The sequence below is a fragment of the Pseudorasbora parva genome, chromosome 10, assembly GCF_024679245.1.
Source record: "Pseudorasbora parva isolate DD20220531a chromosome 10, ASM2467924v1, whole genome shotgun sequence".
NCBI lineage: Eukaryota > Metazoa > Chordata > Actinopteri > Cypriniformes > Gobionidae > Pseudorasbora > Pseudorasbora parva.
The window spans coordinates 40,915,810-40,938,527 of NC_090181.1; the positions used below are offsets into that span (position 1 = coordinate 40,915,810).

General features: G+C 39.1%; 1 protein-coding gene and 1 long non-coding RNA gene across 2 annotated transcripts; both read left to right on the top strand.

The window, feature by feature from the left end:
* The first annotated feature begins 644 nt into the window (after nt 1-644).
* Nucleotides 645-3,238, top strand: foxa2 (forkhead box A2). The gene is made up of 2 exons (XM_067456152.1): nt 645-1,060; nt 1,769-3,238. The coding sequence occupies exons 1-2, from the start codon at nt 989-991 to the stop codon at nt 2,930-2,932; spliced, it is 1,236 nt and encodes a 411-aa protein (XP_067312253.1). The 5' UTR covers nt 645-988; the 3' UTR covers nt 2,933-3,238.
* A 1,229-nt stretch (nt 3,239-4,467) lies between these two features.
* LOC137091588 (uncharacterized) lies at nt 4,468-22,222 on the top strand. The gene is made up of 3 exons (XR_010908100.1): nt 4,468-4,718; nt 4,812-5,012; nt 20,277-22,222. It is a non-coding gene; the product is annotated as an uncharacterized lncRNA (long non-coding RNA).
* Nucleotides 22,223-22,718: the final 496 nt, after the last annotated feature.

Consider the following 22,718-nt stretch of genomic DNA (forward strand, 5'->3'; position numbering starts at 1 on the left):
CCGATGACCTGCTCTTACATCAGCAAACTGTGCACCGCTATTAGTTACATAAACTAGAGCGCAGGTAAACAAATTAATTCAAAACAGCCGAAAACACTTACACGTTTCGGTCTGGCCCATATCATTTTCGTTCTTGTTACTCTCAAATTTGTACTTTTTACATAATTATAGGCTAGTCTATATATATTTTAATAGCCTACATCCAGCTGTCCTTTTATAAGAACTAAAGATCAGTTAGACATTGTCTTTAGCCTAATGGAAATTATTGGGCTCGAAAAGAAAAATAACTAAGTGGAAATAAATACAGAGCATATTAAAAATAATAAAACAAAGTTAAATTGATTTGCTTATGTCATGCCTTTAAAATAGATTTCCATTAACTGTGCATAATAAATGCTGCTTGTAAATTATGAAAAACAAAACAAGACATTTGGACAGTTGATTCATCTGAATAAAGACTTTATAGGCTACTTGAACCCAGAGCTGTTGGCATTCCTAAATCCGTTCTCTCCAATTTTTATCTGGATAAGATTTCAAACCACTCCTCTCGCAGCAGTCCAAACTTCTATCCCCCCCTTTCTCCCGCTGGAATACAATAAGATTAGGATATAATGAATCTTTTCAAATGGGGCTGCTCTTTTCAAGCTGCGCAGGTGTACAATAGGGGGGCAAATGGAGAAGTCTCACGCCTAGGTGTGAGCAGATTATTCAAATAGGGGCCGAGTGAAGCAGTAGGGATTGGAGGCTCGCCCGGGCGCACAGAGCTATATCACAGCGTTAAGAGCCAGCAGCAGGCGTCATTTCAACTGCAGTCATCTCAGAAACACACACACACACATGCGCCAGCTCTTGACAGGAGGAGAGCACAACGACGACACGAGTGTATCCCGTGGTCCCCAACAACCACCTTTGGCTGCCAAAGGACACACAATACCGGCATTTCTCGTGTGGGGAAGCGTTTTGAAAAGTAGAAGATTTTTTTTCCAGGATGCTCGGTGCTGTCAAAATGGAGGGACACGAACACGCAGCAGACTGGAGCGCTTACTACGGAGAGCCCGAGGTGGGTAACTCACCTAAATAAATATATATGTATTTTTTTTCTCCTCGTCGAAATCCGATCCGGTTTTATACAACTCAATATTAGCCCTGAGATAATATTAACTTTGAGATCAAATATTGACTTGAGGCGCCTCCAAATCCTCCCCCATCATCTCGACGCCCTGCACTATCCTAACAAAGTTGTGCTTGACATGCAATGTAAACTTTTCATTTCCAATTATGGATACCGACGAATACATGGGTTTTATTATCCAACAACACCGGGCGTCCGGAAGCGAAAATGGCCGGGCATTTGAACTTTTAAACAATCTACTAGCCTTTTTCTTGGTTTTATATTTGTGAGCGGCGGTATATGTCGCTCATCAGCGTTTCGCTGCATTATGTTGGAAACCTATAGCTAACTGAAGAAACAAAGGGAAAAAAAACAAAAACAAAAAACAACAACGAAAACTTTAGTAGCACTCGTATGACTTATGGTTCTAAATATCTCCAATTTAAGTCGTTTTAAAAACAAAATCTAAACAAAAAAACTAAACGAGCTATTTAATAAAAAAAACTTTGTTCAGTTTCGATTTTAATATGTTATATGCTAATAAAAGAACCTTTAGGGAACCTTTAAGTTACTTTAATATTTCTATTTTTAAGCCAAACGATTTTTAATGTATTGGATTTGCATTAATTAATCGTATTGTCTGATTTTTTCCCGCAGTGTTACACCTCGGTCAGCAACATGAACACCGGACTGGGAATGAACTCCATGAACACTTACATGACTATGTCCGGGATGAGTTCGACTGCAAACATGACAGCAGCAAACACCATGAACATGTCCTATGTCAACACGGGTATGAGTCCTTCAATGACAGGCATGTCCCCCGGAGCGGGAGCGATGGCCGGCATGGGTGCGGGTATGACGGGCATGAGCGCAGCCCTGAGCCCGACCATGAGCCCAATGGCAGCGCAAGCACCCTCCATGAACGCCTTAACCTCGTACAGCAATATGAACGCTATGAGTCCCATGTATGGCCAGTCGAACATCAACAGATCGAGGGACCCGAAGACCTACCGGAGGAGCTACACGCACGCCAAACCGCCCTACTCGTACATTTCCCTAATAACCATGGCCATCCAGCAGTCCCCCAGTAAGATGCTGACCCTCAGTGAGATCTATCAGTGGATAATGGACCTTTTCCCTTTTTACCGACAGAACCAGCAGCGCTGGCAGAACTCTATCCGCCACTCGCTGTCTTTCAATGACTGTTTCCTGAAAGTTCCGCGCTCCCCGGATAAGCCAGGCAAAGGTTCGTTTTGGACCCTTCACCCCGATTCCGGGAACATGTTTGAAAACGGCTGCTATCTGCGAAGGCAAAAGCGCTTCAAGTGCGACAAGAAAATGAGCAAGGAGCCGGGTCGGAAGACATCGGAGGGCGGATCGAACAGCAGCTCCGAGAGCTGCAACGGGAACGAATCTCCTCATTCCAACTCGTCCAGCAACGAGCACAAAAGATCCCTGTCGGACATGAAGTCGGGTCAGGGTCAGGGTCTGAGCCCGGAGCACGCAGCCTCGCCGAGCTCCCAGGCGCAGCATCTCCTAGCTCAACATCACTCTGTTTTGGCGCATGAAGGACACCTGAAGCCAGAACATCACTATTCCTTCAATCACCCCTTCTCCATTAACAACCTCATGTCCTCGGAGCAACAGCATCACAAAATGGACCTAAAGACATATGAGCAAGTGATGCATTACGGTTACGGCTCTCCGATGGCCGGCGCGTTATCCATGGGCTCTATGGCCAGCAAAGCGGGCCTGGATTCGCCGGACACATCCTATTACCAAGGTGTGTACTCCAGGCCCATCCTGAACTCTTCCTAAACCCTCACGGACCTTGTGACAATTTGTACATTTGTAAAATGGTTGTGTATATGTATTCTGATTTTTGACGTTTCCCGTTAATTTAGATGTTCATTAGTAATTATTTTGTAAAAGACATGTCGACAATGTGACGAACTCTTCGAGGCGGCTTTTGAAAATGGACCAAAATCACACCGAAGGACTGCGGACGGATTGAACTTCTTCAATCTCTTGTGTAAACTTATTTATGGCCTGTAAATGTGTATTCTTGTAGTTGATGACAAGAACAGAATCTATATTAAAGTGTTATTTGAATTTTTTTCTCAATTCTGATTTTCTCTCATTTGTGTTATTGTGTTGTCAACAAATACAACAAAATAATAATAACGTGTCATTTTGATCAACGAATTATCAATGCATTTGCACACATGAACCACTTGTAAGCTACACATTTATATCGAATTTTCCACATTCTTTTGATTGAATTAATTTAATGAGTTTCTTTTCATTTCAACCCTAAATTAATATCAACAATAAAAACAGACAAATAGACAATGAAATTAGTTTTTAATAAATGAAATAAGCGTTTAGCCAAATATACATTTAGAAACAGGGATCAATGCTCTAAATACTCAGCATTAAACTACTTAAAAATTATGCTTTTCATTTCTTGAACGATGTGTTGCATGTTATAAAAAAGCGGTAACTAGCTTTTGAAATATTATTTTTCTTCACCACAACAATACAATGTAGCCTGTGTTGTGTTCAGAAAACCCATATATTAAAGTCCATTTATTTGCATATAATAGTGCTATAGAATACACAACAATATATAATATAGCCCACACATTGGCACATTCCTTATGTAAATATATATATATATATATATATATATATATATATATATATATATATATATATATATATATATATATATATATATATATATATATATATATATATATTATAGTGATAATTGCAACAAATATTAGGCGAGCATCATTTAACACGAGGCACAACAAAGCTCGAACCCATTTCTGATGAACTGAGAATCATCTTTATGAAGGATCTCCTTTCTTTCCAACACATAAGACGTGAGACCAATTTGATGTAAAATAAATAAATACACACACAAATACATTACATGTAAAATACGCCATAATAACTAAAAACAGAAAAATAAATGTTTGAGTGCATGGGGCCATATATTTGACAGACACCGCTTTGCTGTTCTGCCACAAATAAGGAAGCTGTGTCACAGGCTTTCCCATTTAAACGGAAACTTGCAGATCAAGTCACCTGCGTCCCCTGGGCTATCACATGCATGTGTACACGGAGAGATTCTCCTTCAACTTGAATAATGGCGAAGAAGGCCTGGTTTTGTTACCTCTGTATTTTTACTTCTCAGTCCATTCCATTGTATTTCAAACCCCCATGATCTGCGAATAAACACAAACTGGTAAACAATGAAAAAGGCGGTATTAATACATATAGGATGTGTACATGAGCAATCAAATCACACGAGTGTAAACTTTGAATAAGAGCACGTCACTTCTAGGTAAATTTACACAGAAATTAAATTTCGGTGGCCCTCGTTTTAGACATAATGCTAGGCTGAATTTTTATAGCGCACTGATCGATATCTTGGTAAAATAATCATTTTTTTAAACTAGCGGGGCAGTGAAATCTTTGCTTTGTTGCTAAAGTCAACAGTGACAGAGTTTGAGCTCAAATAAATGCCGTGAGGCTTCCAGCCGTGTGCAGAAGGCAGCGGGAGAGGCTCGGATTGTCGTGCTGCAGACTCCAGGTACGAACACTGTCTTTCATGATTAAATCCAGCTCTCTGCTGTTGCGGCTGAGGCTTTCGATGCATGCTGTGTTTAATTGGGATTTCATATAGGAGGTTTCTGCGTTCAACTTCGATTTCACGGCTATAGAGTTGGACGCTTGAACAGACACAACTCAAGTGCTGATGTTAAGGGGCTCTTTCAGCCGACTGTCAGATGGCTATTCCAGCTGATTGATGCCAATGATACTGGAGAAGAAATGCATTGCTTTCGCCGTGCCAATAACTGAGTGATGCCCATCAAATGGAGTTCAGGTACATAGTAATGATGTTTTTCATCGGGCGAACTTGCTGTCGAGATAAACGCGTAGGCTATGCGACACAATTATCAGTGCAGATAAAGGACTGTAGCCTACGCTTGTACTCGTTTAACGAAAACTTCGACATATTCAATTATTTTCGCCAACCAAGAAGTAAAATGTTGGCGACGAATTTCTGGTGCGTTTAACATCTTTCCAGAGACACAAATGACAACAGCCATCAACGCGAGCATTAGCAATGTCTTAATGTTTGACAGCAGACAAAATAAATATTAACATGACAATCTACAGACAGTTTACTCTCACAACGGCAGAGAAAAAGGAATGGCAGCTACTCCGATTGTCTCACTTATGATTCTGGATTCTGCACAAATATGCTATCAAAATAATAATCATTATCAACAACAGCAAAACTACTAGGCTACTAATAATTATTATTTCCATTATTATATTAGGCGGCTGTGAGACAGGAGGCCTGGAATTAAAAACTCCCAGATGCTTTTAAGAAAAAAATATAGCCTAAAAGTGAGATCTAAAAATAGATTTCGATAGCTAATGCCTACATATAAATTCGTGATGCTTGCAAACTTTAATTGAAAAATAATTAAAACCTAAAATCAAATTTTTTTTGCTGTTATAGCAACAAGATCAGCCTTTCCCTAGCGTGTTTTCCCTCTCATGTAGGTAACCCTGTTTAATTTGCGTCGTTCAATTTGCATATCATACTGCAAATGAAAGCCAGAATGTAAACAACTGATCCTCAAAATTATCATTAGGCGAATGAAGTTTCTCGTGAAGAGCTATGGGCATAAACTTTTAAGTGCGTCACATACAAACACATCATGCAGGCCTAACACATTGTACACTTATATCAATTTAAATTAAACTTTGAAATAATTTTACTTATTTTCGTTGTTTTTCCTCATTTGAATAGCTTACACATTTATTCCTGATATTGGTAGCCTATTGTAGGCTACAGCTCATTTTGGAATTGATACCAAAATGAAAATAGTTTGACCCGAATTGCATAAACGCGTAGGCTATATGGTGGCATCTAAACTAAACTAAATTACATCGGGTCACCTAAATGGCTTTAGCCCGTATTTTGCTCTATACTCAGTGCTGGAACACCCAAGTGGAGCTGGTCTCCCGGGAGATCTGCGGGACACCCATCTTACAAGCTGTAATGCCGCTTGAACCCATTGCTGGGGAGGGACCGTTCACACTACCCCGATTTAAGACCAAATACTCTTAATCCTGCTGCTGTCCCACACTATATTAATGCTCAACACAGACGCCTAATCTACGCCCTAAAGTTAGAAAGGCAGTTTCACTGCAATATGCCGAATAGGATTAGGCTAGTCTTTGTAAGAGTCTTTAAGGCATTTTAAACGCTGCGCAACGCGATTACATGTAAAACTAGTATAAAAACAATCCCCCCAAAATCGAAAAAATAAATAGTTATAAACACATATAGGTAAACAACATTAATAGCTAATAATAATAATAGTAATAATAATAATAAAAATCCAATATGCAAACATTTCCAAAAATATTTCTTTGTAGGTGAAATGGATGTTGTGAAATGATTTATACAGTTATTCTTGAATTTTAAATGTAACAAAATTCAAAAAGAATATATATCTCTCTCTTCCTTTATTATTATTATTATTATTATTATTTTTTTTGGTTGCTGGTATTCCATATTTATTTATACTGTTCTATTTCCTAAAATGACCTTGAACTGGTTGTGAACTTTTGAAAACCTGCTAGTTTCTTCCTCAAAACCGCCATAAGCAGTATTCATTTTTTTTAGTTAAACAGTTCGTTTTCTTTTTTTATACATTACAATGTGGAGTATGCTTTGCACGTTACACTACTTATTCTTAGTTACCGATAAATAAAATGATATATTCTGAGTAATATGATAAGCATGCACAGACACACCTGTGTTTCTTTAAGTCAATAACCAGATCAATCTACATTTGTTAAGATACATTCCACACAGTAAAATGTCAAATAAATCTAGCGCTCTAATTCACCATATAAGTATAGGCCTACATTTCTTTGGATGGAGTAGGCTAATGCATGTTTTCTGACATTTGATGCAGTGAGTGAATAAATACATTGTTGGAGAGATTCAAGATGAAGTTTGTAATTACTGCATCAGTATGAGCTGATTTCTCTCTCTAAATAAAACACTCATGAGCATTTATTCAGCAGTGGACTATCATGCAGAATTGGTCATTGATGGGATGAGTCGGTGGCATTGTTTTGACATGAATCATCACCAAATGTTTTTTTCTTTTTGTTGTTGTCTCACATTGCTTTTAAAGTCATGCCCAACCCTTCAAACGCTGAATAGGAACATTGTCTATTATTCATTCCCTTTAAAACGCTGTATGAATGTACGGAAGCTGTTGTTAAATGGCCTGCATGCTGTCAGGGTGTATGGTCGGAGATTCTGGCCGAATGCAGCGGAAATAGTGTAAGAGTGTGATGGGTCAGGCCTGTGTTCACACTCATCCAACAGCTTGGTGTGAAATTCTTGCTGAGACGTACAGGCCAAACCACATGTCCCTTCAACAAACCCATCCACCCGACTCACTGCTTCAACATAAGCATCTTTTAGGGATAACATTGCCTGGATAAATGCCAGAATCCTTTTTATGGCTGACATAAGTAGGTTATTAAATAAGAAATGACAGCGAGAGGCTCTTAGCTGTCTCGCATACATTAACATACACATGTACATGGTACGGATGCCAATAGTTCACAGACTTGCCGAACGTTTCTTACGGTCAAATGCTGTGGGTAAAATCTAAGTCACTGGGAAGGACACTTGACTCATTAAATCTTAATGAAAGCAATAAACACAGACGCCAGCAATTCATTCAGACCTCCAAACCAATCTCCATTTCTCACCAAAGGCAAACAAGCCCAGATGCCCCGGCGTGATTCCCTGCATAACAAAAGCGAATCAGATTGTGTCCTGCATGTGTTCCCAGTGCCGAAATGGTAAAGGCGATAGGTTATTCCAAGATAGAGCTTGTCCAATTTATTGTACGTGAGAGGAGTATGTCACAAAGGTGATTTCTGCATATATATTTTTTCAAGATTGAGGAGCTTGTAGTTTGGAGGGTGATGGACGTACTCATTCAACATTCATGACAATCTTTTTCCTTAAGCATTCAAACCAAATCTGGATTTATGAGTTGTGTGGTTATGCCTCCTTATGTTTATTACGCCGTCTGCAATGCGATACTTGATGAAGATGACAGTTTATAAAGCTCCTTTATTTCACGTCTGCATTCAAATCATTTGTCTGGTAAACCACTTAACAAAAGCAGACATGAGCAAACGTGACGGGAGAGCAAATTCCAGTTGATGTTCTTTCATTTGATCAAATATCTCTTGATGTTGTTCTCGGCCATGGGCAAATTTAACCTGCTAGTAAATACATACCCAACAACTCCACAGTGTCCCCAGAGACTCATAGCAAGAGCTCTTAAAGTAAATCCCCCAACTCAGACCTAAATAATTCACCAACCCTTTCTCAAACTAAAGGCAATCTTCAGTTTAATCCAGTATAAATGCATTTATCACAAAGAGATTAATGTCTGGGTGTTGCCTGTTAAAGAGCCCCGAGGAGCCTCTGCTACGTTAGAACAGATTACTCTCAGATGCTACACAGTAGTGGTCCCCTGACACACAATGTTTAACCCCTCTTCTCACGCTGACAGCGACATAGCAGACACTTTAATTCAATTTCCTGTCAGATCAAGAGCTTCCTCCTTTGTAGTGGCTGATTTATTATCGGCGAGCATGTCTTTGTTTTCCAATTTACAGAAACGAGGACAATAGCATCAATTAGTAAGAACCTTAACAAGACCACTCGGCCACATTTAACGCTATAATAACCATCTGAAGTGTATGTTTAACAGCAATACAAAAACAACTGCGACTCCCATGAATGGCATATAATGTGAAGTACGTACCTCGAAAAAGCATTTAAACAAACAAAAAATGCTTTAAAGTGTTATAAGCAATGAACAAAGCCACACCATACTTTTATTTGAAAATGAAATGTACAAGACTGTCTGTAGTGAGTGAAAGAACTACAATCCCATGATGCATTGTGAATGACAATTAAATGTTCAATTCCAGTGAATTATATAACTTTTAATTTAAAGTTGTTTATGATGCCTATAAAAATAATAAACAAAATTTAAAAAATAATTGGCAAAATTTGCACAGGGAGGCGATTATTATGGGAAAGCGTTCCCTGCAGACGGCTCGCCGCAACTCTCTGATTGGTGGAATTTTCTGTACAGCATCATGGGTAATGTAGTTTCCCACCGAAATTCCACCATTGAACATGATTATTTAAACAAAAACTTGTTGAAATAATGTAAACATGTGGCTTCTAAATCTCAGTCTAAATCTAAATGTATACATTTTTACATTTGAAAACCTTTTGTGCTTTAGTGATGAAAAAAAAAAAGATTTAAAAGAGAAAACAGTCAGAAAACTGTAACACTTTGCAGGGCTTATATTTAGTATGCTATCTCTATAGCAACAACTGTCTCCATAACTGTGTATTAGGAAGTTTAAAAAGCTCAACCCATCGTTGAGGTCTCTCTTCCCATGGACCGTTCTACAACCATTGCAAACCTATACCGATGCAAATCATCCACAGAGCCATTTTTACATGCAAAACAACAATGCTGGAGAATGCCTTACAATGATGCCACCTTTAAAGCAAATGATATGATGGATGTGAACAGGGAGACATACGAGAGGCCGTTCATAATCGAAACAAATGCATGTGCCTTTTAATGCGATAGCCTTAGACTTATATTACCTTTACAATGCAAATGCTCTCTCTGTTCAAGCTATAGAAAAAGGGAGAGATGGGAATAGGGAAGATGAATTATTTAGCATTCGCAGTGCCCTTTGATGGTAACGGACAAGAACAACAATAGGGTTTACGATTCATTTAGATGTGAAATGATGCTTGACGTAACAGCTACGTCCTTTGTGGACATTTAGGAATTGTTGTATGGCTTGCGAAAATGTTGCTCGCTACTCAAAATAGGCACAGCCATTTCACTTGGAAAGTGTTTGACCCATTAATAGAAAAAAATGTCAATTGAACAGTTCTGTAATCTGGAGTTTCTGCCAGTGTAATATGAAAATCACATCGGACTAGAACATTAACCGGGCATGCAAGTTTATTCAGTCTAGATCCTGAGGCATCCGCGGTATGTTTCTAAAATATAACAGCCGACAATTGAGGAGCTCACGGCCGAAGTCGAGGGCATAATTGCTAGGAAACATCTTACTGAACAGTTGGCGATAAACGTAGTCAGCCCCCTCCTCGGCTTAAAGCAATTAATTCAGGCACCCTGACATCAACTCTCCAATCCTCTGACAGCTTGGAGCCCAAATCAAAATGCTAGTTCTCCTGGGAACAGCAGAAGATAGCCGGCTCTTTTCTGGACTGTTTGCTCACTGGGCCTGAGAGCAATCTTCCTTGCCGAATGAAATGCAAGGACACAAACAATGTGCCGGCGAGAGAATGGAAGACGGGGAATGAACAGTTTGGACTATTTGCTCAGCAGAAGGGCAGTCACAATAGCTGGCCCATAGCTTTCCCATGCATCAAGCCTCTTAGTCTTAGGGCTCCTTTGTTGCTGGGTTTCGTTCAGATAAGAGTCCAGCTGCCCCATGTGTTTAACTCTCATTGTATGTTGTACTGTATGGTCATTTAGATACTTTAGCGTGGCTTTTCGCAATTTCGGGAACAAACACGCTCGTGCTACATGTTGTGCATATATCTGTGGCCGGGCTTCACCTCTGCATGTGCAAGGGACAGCTGAGGCTAAAAGGGGGTCAAGATTGAGTTTTGAGGACAATGCCTTATCTTGTCAAGTATAAGGGTTCTGATATGGGGTTGTGCTAATGATACAGTAGCTCTCTGATCTAGAATGCGTTTGACAAATGAGTGGTGGCAAAAGAAAGCAATACCAAACTCACACGACTGCTTTGATCAGAAATTATAAAAGGAGGAGGGATGACAATGCGATGGCTACACGCAAAGAGAAAGCCTTCATGTGCTTCTTTGTTGTGATTGCACGCTGTAAAAAGTACAAAAAGATTTTTAACCTGAAAGTTAATGCATTAATTAACATGACCATGCATTTTTTCATTGCCCATACAATTAGCCTAACCTTTGATATCTGTTAATAAAATACAACAGTTCATCGTTTGCTTATATTAGTTCAGAGTGCATTTACTAATGTTATCAGATTTATAATCACCTTTATAATCTGTTGAAATTGAGATTAATAAATGCAGTCACACTTTATAATAAGTTAACAAACACTAGGAAACTTCAGTTGACATGAAGAATGAACAATACAGCATTTTTTAATCTTCATTAATGTTCATTTTAATGTTTAGTATCACCTCTGGAATAACAACAGTGAACGTGTAAAGAAAAACTATATTTTGTTTGTTGTTTTGTAAATCAATTACATTAACTGTAGGATTATTAGAATAATTTCATCTGAATGAACAATTTAAGTTAAATTAAAACTATTCATTTAAGTTAAATGAACACCATTGACTCTAGATGTTGATTCTCACGTGCACATCTGTCACTGATTGAATCATACAAAGGGCTATTTTTTTGAGTGTCGAACTAACATGAACAAACAGTATTTTTATTAACTAACATTAACAAAGATTAATAAATGCAACATAAGTATTGCTTATTTCAAATGAGACCTTATAAAGTGTTATAGATGCTGTAGAAGAATTGTTCATTGTCAGTTCATGTTAACTAACCTTAGTGCAAAGTGTTAGCCAAATAACTGTTATCATTAAAGGGATAAAATATCCAAATATGAAATTGATGTCATTAATGACTCACTCCACTCAAAAAAATTATACGTTGGATTTACTTAATTTTTTTATGTCAACAGGTTCCACGTAATTGAATTAACATTGTTTATTTTGGTAAATGTAATTTTTTTACGTGAAGTTAATTCAATGCCATTTAGTTCAATCAGGTTAAAATTCTTAATTTTGTCCAAAACTATTAAGTTTTATTACTCTGAAATGAATATAAAAAAACAAAACAAGTAATCCAGTTTAATTGATTATTTTAATTTAGTGAAATGCTATTTTTTACAACATTTACAAAACCTTTAACATTACAAGATTGTATTGGCTAGATGGTTTTGTTACATCCATGGCCTGCTCAAAGTCGTTGTTTCTTATTATTAAAATAACTTTAATTGTTATTAGCAGATCCTCACCCTGAGCACGTTCTACACTTCACCACAGTGGTAACGTCCAAAAACACTAACATAACACAAACTTTTAAATACCAACATAACAAAACATTAAAAAGTATCTCCATTTTCTTATCTCGTTAGAAATGCATAAAATAGCACTTTATTTAAGCATTTACTCTCTAAATTCAGCCCATTTGCAGAGCTTGATGGGAAGTGAAAGTCCTGTTTGATTGGGTTACTTGATTGAATCATGTTATCTCAAAATAAAACCATCAAGTTATGTCAAAGAGTAACGGTTTTAAGTCAGTTTAACATGAATCAATTACATTTGAACCAGAAACCTGATATAATGGTGTCAAGAGGAATCGCTTAGATAAAGTGAACAGCATCATAAGTTCATTTCCAAATCCGTAAGACCTCCGTTCATCTTCACACACAGTTTAAGATATGTTATATTAGGTCCGAGAGCGTATCTAAGTGTATGCACACTATACTGTCCATGTCCAGAAAAAGGGAATAAAAACATCATCAAAGTAGTCCATATGTGACGTCAGTTAGTTCATTAGAATCTCTTGAAGCATCGAAAATACATTTTGGTACAAAAATAACAAAAACTACGACTTTATTCAGCATTGTCTTCTCTTCCGCGCTTGTGTTCAATCCTCAAATAAAGATTCGAATGGTTATGAATCAGCTTATTGATTCATGATTCGGATCGCGTGTCAAACTGATGAAATCACAAGACACTGGCGATCCGAATCATGGATCAATAAGCTGATTTATAACCATTCGAATCTTTATTTGAGGATTGAACACAAGCGCGGAAGAGAAGACAATGCTGAATAAAGTCGTAGTTTTTGTTATTTTTGGACAAGAGGTTCTAATGAAATAACTGACGTCACATATGGACTACTTTGATGATGTTTTTATTCCCTTTCTGGACATGGACAGTATAGTGTGCATACATTTAGATACGCTCTCGGACTAAATATAAAATATCTTAAACTGTGTGTGAAGATGAACGGAGGTCTTACGGGTGTGGAACGACATTAGGGTCATTAAGTCATCTTTGGGTAGTAGCCCATTAAGCTTAATTACTTTCCGATTTACCCCTTAAAAAGTAACAATGTAGTCTGTTTTTTCAGCCCTATATTTAAGCTTTATTTTCTGTCCAGAAGTCAGAAAGTCACAATTAGCTTTTTGATTATATGGGGTTGAGTCCCCCCCCCCACCCCCCCCCACCCCCCCACCCCACACACACACCTTCAAGTATTAAAGTAGGTCGATCTCAGATTTTTTTGTTCATGAACACATGAGAAAAAAGAATGAGAACATCTTAGGCAGCAAGATAACTGAATATAAGAGGAGTCAGTTTTATTCATTTTATGACTCACTATTACTAATGCATTAGCCCATAATGCGGTTTAAGAGATCTCATAAAAGATGACCGATTTCACTGCTCGGTCAGAAGGATGTTGGATTTTAATGAAACCAAAAACAGTTAGTGACTTAAAAAAAAGAAGGTGGACAAAGATTTGTTTGTGTTTTTTTTTTTCATATGGAAGCATGTGAGTGCAAGTATTTACGCATGCACGAGTGTGTGTGAACAGGTCGTGTGTGGGATGGTGCAGTCTTATGCTTCACTGATAGTAGAGTAAAGCTCTGTTCATTGCTTTTCAGCACTTCTTTAACTTGCCACCACTGTGTAATTTATGGGTGCTGAGAAACGCTGTGTTGAAACATGACGCAGATCTCTGCTGCACAGGAATAGCTGAGGACGACTGACTCATATGAGATGAAACACACAAAATCTGGGTGATTAGCAAGTACCGGAACATGCCAAGGATACGGCTATGGGAACACACACGAATAAAAACACACCCTGTTGAAGGGCTGAGCCGAGTGAGACTTGCTAAAATAAGCGTAAGAGTGATACAGTATTTTGTTCATGCATTAACTGAGACCATGAGCTGTGAAAGGCATGAATAATACGTTTATGTATTATGCTATAAGAAAAAATAGGGCCAGGTGGTATGTCCCATGTGTATAAAATTACAGTAATAAATAAAGGATTTCTGTTTAATTCTGCCAATTTTCCAGGAATGAATTTATGGATATGATGATGGATTTATGTATTAGTTTTTTTTTTTTTTTTTTTACATACATACATACATACATACATATATATATATATATATATATATATATATATATATATATATATATATATATATATATATATATATATATATATATATATATATATATAGTCTCTAATATAACAATATAATAACTATATTATTATAATATTTATAAATAATTACATAATAAATTACATATAGATTACTTACCTTGTAATAAGGATAGATAGATAGATAGATAGATAGATAGATAGATAGATAGATAGATAGATAGATAGATAGATAGATAGATAGATAGATAGATAGATAGATAGATAGATAGATAGATAGATAGATAGATAGATAGATAGATAGATAGATAGATAGATAGATAGATAGATAGATAGATATGCAATTCCATATATTTCCAACAATTTTCTAAAATGAAATTTTATTATTTTAAAAAATGCTAAATTATAACAGCTTGACTATTAAAAGCCCAACAAAAAGCCCACCCATTATAATCTGCGTCTCTTCAAACGTTCCTTTCGCTCTCACTCACGGGTCTGGTCTCAAAGAGAACACCACAGATAAGACACGGATACACAATGTCCCCTCAGTAGGGCTCATTGACCGGCCCATGGCACCGGCCAGGTATGCCAGCAATGTTTAACCAGCTATCCATCTTCTACCTGCTGCTGGTAAACAGGCACCTTTTGTTTAAAGCTCACTACGGTTAGGGCCTGCTCTGACTCAACAAATGAACTATTTATTTCCCCATTGGACCAGGCTCAGGAAATATGCCTCTTTATAATCCGCTTTTTATTTCTCTGACAGGAGCAGTGTGGTAATGCATGTCTGTGTGTGGGTGGGAGTTTCATCAGGGGAGAGAGTCAGAACAGGGTCTGGTTAACTAGTGATTTTGGTGGTGAACTCCTGTTCTAGACTCTTATCGTTAGTGTCCAGGGTGAACAAACAAACAGTTTGTGGTGTAAATCTGGCCTGATGTCTGAACATTGTGGGTTCAGTCATGTTTCTGCATATAAATGAAGTTAAAGAGGGATTGTGCATTTAACGCAACCTGTATTTTTTCAGGTTTGCGATTTCATTAGATTGCCCATAATGCGATATAAAATAATGACTAAACAATATTTGGACCCACTTTATATTAGGTGGCCTTAACAACTATGTACTAACATTTTAATGAATCATTTGATACAAAGCACTTGTTGTGTACATAAATGATTTTTCATTGTACTTACATTTTAAAAATACCTGCATGTAATTACGTCTGTAATTAATTTCTGCCCCCCAATTAACTAATTCTGACCCACACCACCACACCTGACCCTAACTCTACCCTTAAACTGAGCCACACCACCACACCTGACCCTAACTCTACCCTTAAACTGAGCCACACCACCACATCTGTCCCTAATTCTACCCATAAACTGACCCACACCACCACACCTGACCCTAACTCTACCCTTAAACTGACCCACACCACCACACCTGACCCTAACTCTACCCTTAAACTGACCCACACCACCACACCTGACCCTAACTCTACCCTTAAACTGACCCACACCACCACATCTGTCCCTAATTCTACCCTTAAACTGACCCACACCACCACACCTGACCCTAACTCTACCCTTAAACTGACCCACACCACCACACCTGACCCTAACTCTACCCTTAAACTGACCCACACCACCACATCTGTCCCTAACTCTACCCTTAAACTGACCCACACCACCATACCTGACCCTAACTCTACCCTTAAACTGACCCACACCACCACACCTGACCCTAACTCTACCCTTAAACTGACCCACACCACCACACCTGACCCTAACTCTACCCTTAAACTGACCCACTCCACCACACCTGTCCCTAACTCTACCCTTAAGCTGACCCACACCACCACACCTGACCCTAACTCTACCCTTAAACTGACCCACACCACCACACCTGACCCTAACTCTACCCTTAAACTGACCCACACCACCACAACTGTCCCTAACTCTACCCTTAAGCTGACCCACACCACCACACCTGTCCCTAACCCTACCCTTAAACTGACCCACACCACCACATCTGTCCCTAATTCTACCCTTAAACTGACCCACACCACCACACCTGACCCTAACTCTACCCTTAAACTGACCCACACCACCACACCTGACCCTAACTCTACCCTTAAACTGACCCACACCACCACAACTGTCCCTAACTCTACCCTTAAACTGACCCACACCACCACACCTGTCCCTAACTCTACCCTTAAACTGACCCACACCACCACAACTGTCCCTAACTCTACCCTTAAACTGACCCACACCACCACACCTGACGCTAACTCTACCCTTAAACTGACCCACACCACCACACCTGACCCTAACTCTACCCTTAAACTGACCCACACCTCCACACCTGACCCTAACTCTACCCTTAAACTGACCCACACCACCACACCTGTCCCTAACTCTACCCTTAAACTGACCCACACCACCACACCAGTCCTTAACTCTAGCCTTAAACTGACCCACACCACCACACCTGTCCCTAACTCTACCCTTAAACTGACCCACACCACCACACCTGACCCTAACTCTACCCTTAAACTGACCCACACCACCACACCTGACCCTAACTCTACCCTTAAACTGACCCACACCACCACACCTGTCCCTAACTCTACCCTTAAACTGACCTACACCTCCACACCTGTCCCTAACTCTACCCTTAAACTGACCCACACCACCACACCTGTCCCTAACTCTACCCTTAAACTGACCCACACCACCACACCTGACCCTAACTCTACCCTTAAACTGACCCACACCACCACACCTGACCCTAACTCTACCCTTAAACTGACCCACACCACCACACCTGTCCCTAACTCTACCCTTAAACTGACCTACACCACCACACCTGTCCCTAACTCTACCCTTAAACTGACCCACACCACCACACCTGTCCCTAACTCTACCCTTAAACTGACCTACACCACCACACCTGTCCCTAACCCTACCCTTAAACTGACCCACACCACCACACCTGTCCCTAACTCTACCCTTAAACTGACCCACACCGCCACACCTGTCCCTAACTCTACCCTTAAACTGACCCACACCACCACCCCTGTCCCTAACTCTACCCTTAAACTGACCTACACCACCACACCTGTCCCTAACTCTAACCTTAAACTGACCCACACCACCACACCTGTCCCTAACTCTACCCTTAAACTGACCTACACCACCACACCTGTCCCTAACCCTACCCTTAAACTGACCCACACCACCACACCTGTCCCTAACTCTACCCTTAAACTGACCCACACCACCACACCTGTCTCTAACTCTACCCTTAAACTGACCCACACCACCACACCTGTCCCTAACTCTACCCTTAAACTGACCCACACCACCACACCTGACCCTAACTCTACCCTTAAACTGACCCACACCACCACACCTGTCCCAAACTCTACCCTTAAACTGACCCACACCACCACACCTGTCCCTAACCCTACCCTTAAACTGACCCACACCGCCACACCTGACCCTAACTCTACCCTTAAACTGACCTACACCACCACACCTGTCCCTAACTCTACCCTTAAACTGACCCACACCACCACACCAGTCCTTAACTCTAGCCTTAAACTGACCCACACCACCACACCTGTCACTAACTCTACCCTTAAACTGACCCACACCACCACACCTGACCCTAACTCTACCCTTAAACTGACCCACACCACCACACCTGTCCCTAACTCTACCCTTAAACTGACCAACACCTCCACACCTGTCCCTAACTCTACCCTTAAACTGACCCACACCACCACACCTGTCCCTAACTCTACCCTTAAACTGACCCACACCACCACACCTGACCCTAACTCTACCCTTAAACTGACCCACACCACCACACCTGACCCTAACTCTACCCTTAAACTGACCCACACCACCACACCTGACCCTAACTCTACCCTTAAACTGACCCACACGACCACACCTGACCCTAACTCTACCCTTAAACTGACCCACACCACCACACCTGACCCTAACTCTACCCTTAAACTGACCCACACCACCACACCTGACCCTAACTCTACCCTTAAACTGACCCACACCTCCACACCAGTCCCTAACTCTACCCTTAAACTGACCCACACCACCACACCTGTCCCTAACTCTACCCTTAAACTGACCCACACCACCACACCTGTCCCTAACTCTACCCTTAAACTGACCCACACCTCCACACCTGTCCCTAACTCTACCCTTAAACTGACCCACACCACCACACCTGTCCCTAACTCTACCCTTAAACTGACCCAAACCACCACACCTGTCCCTAACTCTACCCTTAAACTGACCCACACCACCACACCTGACCCTAACTCTACCCTTAAACTGACCCAAACCACCACACCGGTCCCTAACTCTACCCGTATCCACCTCAATATCAGCAAAGATGTTTTGCAATACAATTTGAACACAGTAAGTACATTGTACTTATTTTTTGATGTAAGTACATAGTACTTAAGGCCACCTAATATAAAGTGGGGCCCAATATTTTTTTTAAAAGCTATTAATTCCACTATAGCTAGAATTATGACAATGTAAAAGGTAACTCACAGATACAAAATTGAACATCAGAACTACATTTAAACAGCCAGGTTATTTGAACTGAGCTGACTTGCTTAGTTTTTCAGCCTCTTCCTAACAATTTGGGATCAATATATGACTTTGTTGTATGGAATGATTAACTACAGACATACTAAAACTGAAGCCTTACTGATAAAATGCTCATTAGTTTTCTGGGACTAAAAATCTCTAGCTGAACCTATAAAGCCAATTCCTACGCTCCTAAAATAAAGGTGTTTTATTGGCATATTTGGTTCCATGAAGAACCTTTAAAATGTACAAAGATGTAAACTTTCCAATGCACAAAAGGTTCTTAAAAGTGGAAAAAGGTTCTTTAGATTATTGAAATGTTCTTTACACTTAGAAATGTGTTATCTTTTTAAAACGGTTCACTTAAAGGTTCTTTGGGAAACCAAAGCATCGCCGCTGCCAACATCAACAACAAAAAAAACCTTTTTAAGAGTGTATGTTAGGGAATTGTATGGAAGCTTGTTTCCACCAAAAAAACAAAACAACAAAAAAAGCTATTTTTTATCTCACAGTTCTGCCATTTTTAAACACACCCTATAAACTGAATTGCGTAATAAAAAGTCTCAATTATGTTACACAAACAGAATTGCAAGATATAACTGTACAATTGCGAGAAAAAGTCAATAGATATAAAGTCAGATAAAATATGCAATAGGCAAGCTATAGAGTCAGAACGGTGAGATATAAACTTGCAATTCTGAGAAAAAAAGTCAACATTTTGAATTAATTACCTTTTTTATTCTGTGGCGGAAACACACTTCCATATAATTGTACAGTGTGTAGTTGGAACAACCAACCAGAAGTAAAATCAGAGAAATCTCAGTGTGTTTTCAGTTTGGAGGATTGTGACTATAATTCTTTAAAGATGAATGTGGTCAAATAAACACAAATTACGTTTACTTCTATCATCACTCTCAGTCACCATGTCAAACAAGACCCTGATGGTTGCTGCTATATTTTTAAGCTTTTAATTCAATGTTTTGTGAAATACACATTTTTAGTACACTAATATGTATAGTCCATAATATTAAACTAAAGTTGCACATTCTCTCTTCAATTGCTTAATCTTAAATAATACTTCAATACACTTTACAATCCTTTTATGCTGTAATCATGTTGAGTATGTTCTTCTTTTTAGAACCAATCAGCAGCCGTCTTCATACGGTAACTGCTGGTTCAACCCGTTCCATCCACCACGCTCACCTGCAGCTATACCCACAGTCACGTCTGACCTGAATGCATGAGCAAGATAACATTCACATCTGCAACGTCAAGAAAGAGGGGCACAAGGAAGCCTGACATTAATGATTAACAGCGCTAAAAGCCCCTGCTTTTGTATTCCCATGGTGCCGGGGCTATCTGCCGATCATGTGACCTGCATGAAGAAGATTGGGGGAGTGAGCGCAAAAGCAAACACAGGTGTTTGGGCTGGAGCCGGTCTGTGCTGTTAGGGACAACTGCAAACACAGCCTGCCATGCCTGGAGACACGAGCGCCGCCCACGCCAACGGGACAGCCAACCAGAGTCACCGACTCAAATCTGACGCTCTCTGCCTGACATTTCACTTGACAATTAAGGCTCTTCATTGGCCTATTAAAGTCTGCTGTTTTATTACAGCTTGACCTAAGGAGCTATGGATTCTTAATTAAGCATCATAAATAGGCATAGCCATAAATATAAACAAACAATGCTTTTTCTTTAAAAAAGAATTAAAATAGTTGTTCAGCCACCTGGAGCCATACATATAATACACATTTACATGGCAAACTAGATGTTCTCTATTTATAAAACCCCAAAAATATTTAGTTTTACATATACCAGTACCTATAAAAACCTAAATTAACAAAGCGACTCCATATCAAGTAGGCCTGTGTGAGATTGTGATGTGCAAAATGTCATCGTTGTGAAGTTCATTCAGAATCCAGTGAAAAGTGCATTTTTTACAAGAGTTTAGTTCACATAGTCTAGTCAACTCACTGCCAGCTAGTTTAGAGTCGATTGAGAATGGTGGCCGCTTGTTGATTTAAATATTTATATATGGATGTCATTTATTTTAATGTACTTGGCTTAACTTGTTTTTACAGTTTTTCTCAGTCGCTTTGGAACATTTCTCAGATCAGAATTGAAATTCTCAAAACATCATTGTGTCACTTGTGCACATCAAAAAAGTTGCAAATGCTTTGGTACATCCATGCAAATGATTATATGTCAAATTCTCTGTTGTTTCCTACATTATCAGTTGCTTATGTCATGTTGATCAAAATGTATTATACTGGGTCTCTGTTGAATAGTTTCACCCCCACAACATTTAGGCACACGCTCATAGCATAAGTCTTTACATGCGAAATGGTTGAACAAGTTATCATAATATGTCAAGCATATTTTTATACTTTCTATATTTCTATTAAACTTTTTTCTAAATCTGTCCTGAATTGGTAAATAGCTCCCAGGTGAATCTTTCTCTAACGAAGGTGCTTATCATGAAACATCAACTAGCAGGTATAAATATATTTCTAGAGCACCGCATGTAGTTTTTCCTATGTTCACATTTCTTCTTTAGTTTTTTTGTTTTTGTTTTGTGTGCTATTCAGTACTGTCTTTTTATTTCTGTATCTCAATGACATGTTCTGTCAATAAAATACAGTAAGAGTGTAAATTTGAATCTTTTCCATTCTCCTGCAATTACACTCACACATACACTAAGATGTAACTTACAATTGACAATAATTGTCATCAACCTTTAGCCATAGTTTCCATCAGAACATCCCTCCAGAGTAAACTGTTATATTGACAACATGACTAAACAATCTTATCCGTACACAATGACACAAGGACTTGTCATTCTGATGGCACTGACATGTTCATTGACACAGATATTTACTTTTAAGAGATGAATTAAGGATTTTGAGTAAGAGAGTGGCTTTTGCAGGTTATCCATGGTGTTTTGCTATTTGTTCAAATTGTTTTAGAAATGCACTTACTCTTTTGCAAATTGTGAGTTTGATTCGAGAAATGCACCAAAGCGACTGAGAAAAACTGTAATGCAACCATAAATAAAATAAACACGTAATCCAAAAATTATAACTTTGTTTATTTATAAATGTGTTTTATGTGCAAGTTGACATATCCGCTGCAGGTGAGGTAAACGATGTAATGAAGTTGAAGCAGCAAGTATGATTTCCTTTCTAATTGTAATTAAATTAAACTGATCCGAGACCAGTGTTAACCGGAGCAGATATCGGAATTCTTGTGGTCCAGGGATGATCACCTTTTTAAAGAAAAATACATTGTTTGGATTCTTTACACTGTTGACTCTTCCCTTAAAACTTAACCCACTCTAAACCTACACTCTTAGAAGAAAAGGTTCTCTCAGCGCTACGTATTAGGAACCCTTAAAATGTTCTATATAGAAGTATAATTGAGTATACTCCAAAGAACCTTTTATGCTAAAAAGGTTATATAAATGGGTTCTATAAATGACAAGAAAGAACCCTTTTGGCACATAAAAAGGGTTCTATGTAGAACACTGCAAAAAATGCATTTCTTATTTACTATTTTTGTCTTATTTCTAGTCTAAATC

Bases quoted from the DNA above. Each gene is read 5' to 3' on its own strand.
- foxa2 (XM_067456152.1), top strand. From the start codon at position 989: ATGCTCGGTGCTGTCAAAATGGAGGGACACGAACACGCAGCAGACTGG. The intron at 1,061-1,768 runs GTGGGTAACTCA...TTTTTCCCGCAG, and splicing joins CTTACTACGGAGAGCCCGAG to TGTTACACCTCGGTCAGCAA.